A 3,578-nucleotide genomic window follows, 5' to 3' on the forward strand; every position below is an offset into this window, starting at 1 on the left:
GTGATCTTATGTTGGATCTCAAGTTGTTGTGTGCCTTGTATTGTAAACAACCTCTACTATATTCGACTTTATCACAATTCATTATATCGAGGTATGGTATATGTTTTACATTCCAGTACATGATTATCATAAGATGCATTCGGAAAAGAGGGTTAAATTATAAAGATGATAAAAGTATATATCAATATATTGAGGTTCAATATTTGTCGTAAAAAAGAATATACATAAGATAAAACAACAGAAAAGAGTGGAAGACCCGACTTGGTTACTAGTAATTCAAAGGTAGACTGTACTAACTTCTCGTGCCATAGTCCAATCTATATTGTTGAACTTGTCTTTTTGAGTATATATTATATGTTTTTGTTGTTGTTATTGTTGTTTTTCGTCTTCTCTTAGGTTGTCCTTTCAAGTTTTCAACCCAGCAGATATTTATTATATTGTTTTTGTACCCTAATTTTTTCCTAGATCGCCCTTTCAGGTTTTCAATCTAGCGGGTATTTTTTTTGTACCCTAATTTTTCGCTAGGTCGCCTTTTTAGGTTTTATTACCTTAATTTTTTTTCCTAAGTTGCACCTTTCAGGTTTTCAACCTAGTGGGTATTCGTTTTTGTACCCTAATGTTTGCCTAGGTCGCCCTTTCAAGTTTTCAACCTAGCGGGTATTCATTATTTAAGTATGATACTTTTTTTACGACATCTGAGTTTACAGGGAGGACTAAATTTTTTCCATCCATATTCGTGAGGATCAAAGCTCCACCTGAGAAAACTTTCTTCACGACGTATGAACCCTCATAGTTAGGGGTCCATTTCCCACGATAATCCTTTTAAATGGGTAAGATCTTTTTTAGCACCAAATCTCCTTCCCGGAATTCTCGAGGACTTATTTTTTCTCGTGCGCTCTTTTCAGTCTTTTCTGATATAATTTCCCATGGCATAAGATCGCCGACCTTTTTTCTTCAATTAAATTCAATTGGTTGAAACGTGTTTGTACCCATTCCGACTCCTCTAGTTTGGCTTCCATTAATACTCTTAGCGAGAGGATTTCTACTTAAATGGGTAGCACATCCTCTATTCCATATAGTAGGGAGAAAGGGGTTGCCACAGTTGAAGTGCGTATCAAAGTGTGATAGCCGTGTAGTGCAAACGATAACATCTATTACCAATCTTTGTATGTTTCAACCATTTTATGAATAATTTTTTTTGATGTTTTTGTTTGCTTCTTCAACTGCGCCATTCATTTTTTATCAATACGGGGATGAGTTGTAGTGTTGAATTTTAAAGGTGGCACACAATTCATCCATCATTTTGTTATTCATATATGTGGCATTGTTAGTGAAGATCTTGCTTTATAGGCCAAAACGACATATTAACTCCCTTTTTATGAATTTGACTACCACATTTTTTGTTACATTGTCGTACGAAGCGACCTCTACCCATTTGATAAAGTAATTGATTGCCACCAAGATGAAGCAATATCGGTTCGATCATTCTGATGACATCTATGCCCCACATTGAGAACGACCAGAGCGCTTAAAGGGTGTTCAGGGGCATTGGTGGGGCGTGGATATTATCAGCATATATTTGACATTTATTGCTTTCTTTACATAATTAAAACAATCTTTTTCTAGGGTGAGCCCGTAATAGCCGACCCGAAGAATCTTTCTAGACATGGCGTTCCCATGCATATGGATCCCCTAAGAGCCATCGTGGACATCTTGTAGAATTTCTTTCGCCTCATTGACATCAACACGTCTAAGGAGTACCATATTATGATTCCTCTTATACAAAATATTTTCATTCACAAAAAAGCTCGTGGTTAATCGTCTCATAGTTCTTTTCTCATGATATTCTGGGAAGATATTCTCTATTTATAAGATAATGTTTGATGTCATAATACCACAGTTTCTCATCAGTTTCTTCTTCCACTATGTGGCAGTAGGTAGGATGATCTCGACTCTCCATTTTAATGGGTGGGATTTCATCATTTCGAATTATTTGAAACATCGAGGATAAAGTAGCCAAAACACCAGCCAATTGATTGTTTTCACAAGGGACATGGTGAAAAGTGATTTTGTCAAATTGTAAAGACAATTCTTTTATGTAGGTAAAATAAGGTATTAACTTCTTATCTTGAGTTTCCCATTCTTGGTTAAGATGATTAATGACTAGGGCTGAATCTCCATATACTTCCTGAACTCTCACTTTTGATTCCAAAGCCACCAAAATTCCCATGGCACAAGCTTCATATTCTGCCATATTATTGGTACAATCAAAATACAAGCCTGTTGTGATAGGCATGAACTGTTTTTTGGTAGATATTAAAATAACCCCAATCCCATGCCACATTATGTTTGAGGCCCCGTTGAAAAACAAGGTCTATTTTCCATTATCGTATTCTTCAAACAAAACCATGATGCATTCGTCTGGGAATTAGCATTGAACTTTCTAAGTCTTTTGAAGAGTTTCTTTAAATCAATAACATGTTTTTATTCTGTTTGTGACTTAGCAATCATATAATCTACATACAATTCTACCTCTTTATGTATCATGTCATGGAACAGGGTTACCATAGCTCTTTGGTAGGTCGCCCCAACATTCTTCAGACCAAAAGGCATTACTTTGTAACAAAATGTTCCCCAAGGGGTTATGAAAGTGGTTTTTTCCATATCTTCAGCTGACATCTTAATTTGATTATACCAAGAGAAACCATCCATAAAAGAAAATAGTGAATGGCGAGCCGTATTGTCAACAAAAATATCAACGTGAGGTAACAGGAAATCATCTTTAGGATTGGCTTTGTTAAGGTCCCTATAGTCGACACACATTCGAACTTTGCCATCCTTTTTCGGCACCGTTACGATATTGGCTATCCATTGGGGATAATTTTGCTTGATCGGAGAAAAATCGGGGTTTAAGGACAACTTATGCTCCACTAGGCTAGTATCCAATCCAGGCATATCCTGATATATATGACCAGACAAAAACATCTTTGTATTCATGTAGGAGTTGGATTTGTTCGTGATACACTTATTTCTTTAAGATGGTGCCGACTTTAATTTCTTTCTTTATTTCTTCTGTCCCTAGATTAATCATTTCTATTGGTTCCTCATAGGGCATTATACCATTGGCTTCCTGTTCTACCGATCTTAACAACTCTAGAGGAGGTTCATAATATTCTTCACTATCTTTTTCTGCCTGACTAACAAGATGGTCAAAATTATGCAACGAGATCTTAGTACAATCATTTGTGAATGAACTATTCCCAAATCTGCAAGATTCAAGGCTAGGATAAGGAGGAAAAAAAAGAACAATTTTGCCGAACGAATGTTAAAATATGTGAGCGGTAAGAAAGAACAATAAGAATACAAAATAAGAATGCATTTATTGAAATTCAAAGTATTGGCAAAAGAAAATTGTGTCCATCCTAAATATAATGAAGCATCTTAAGGTCTTAGTAACTATAAGGATGCTTTTAGAATTACATGGAAATTGCATTAAATATTATAGGCAACTTAAATATTTTCTAATTCTTGATTTCTGCTCCTAAACCACATGGACGAATCCAATTAGCATCCTCAAT

General features: G+C 35.5%; 1 protein-coding gene across 1 annotated transcript; it reads right to left on the reverse strand.

Moving 5' to 3' along the window:
* Positions 1–1,837: 1,837 nt before the first annotated feature.
* LOC101498927 (uncharacterized) lies at positions 1,838–2,344 on the reverse strand. Its single transcript, XM_004515634.1, has one exon. The coding sequence runs from the start codon at positions 2,342–2,344 to the stop codon at positions 1,838–1,840; it is 507 nt and encodes a 168-aa protein (XP_004515691.1).
* Between the last annotated feature and the right edge of the window lie 1,234 nt (positions 2,345–3,578).

This window comes from Cicer arietinum, chromosome 2, assembly GCF_000331145.2.
Source record: "Cicer arietinum cultivar CDC Frontier isolate Library 1 chromosome 2, Cicar.CDCFrontier_v2.0, whole genome shotgun sequence".
In the NCBI taxonomy this organism is placed as follows: Eukaryota; Viridiplantae; Streptophyta; class Magnoliopsida; order Fabales; family Fabaceae; genus Cicer; species Cicer arietinum.

Coding starts and splice junctions, on each gene's coding strand:
- LOC101498927 (XM_004515634.1), bottom strand. CDS start 2,344: ATGTGGCATGGGATTGGGGTTATTTTAATATCTACCAAAAAACAGTTC.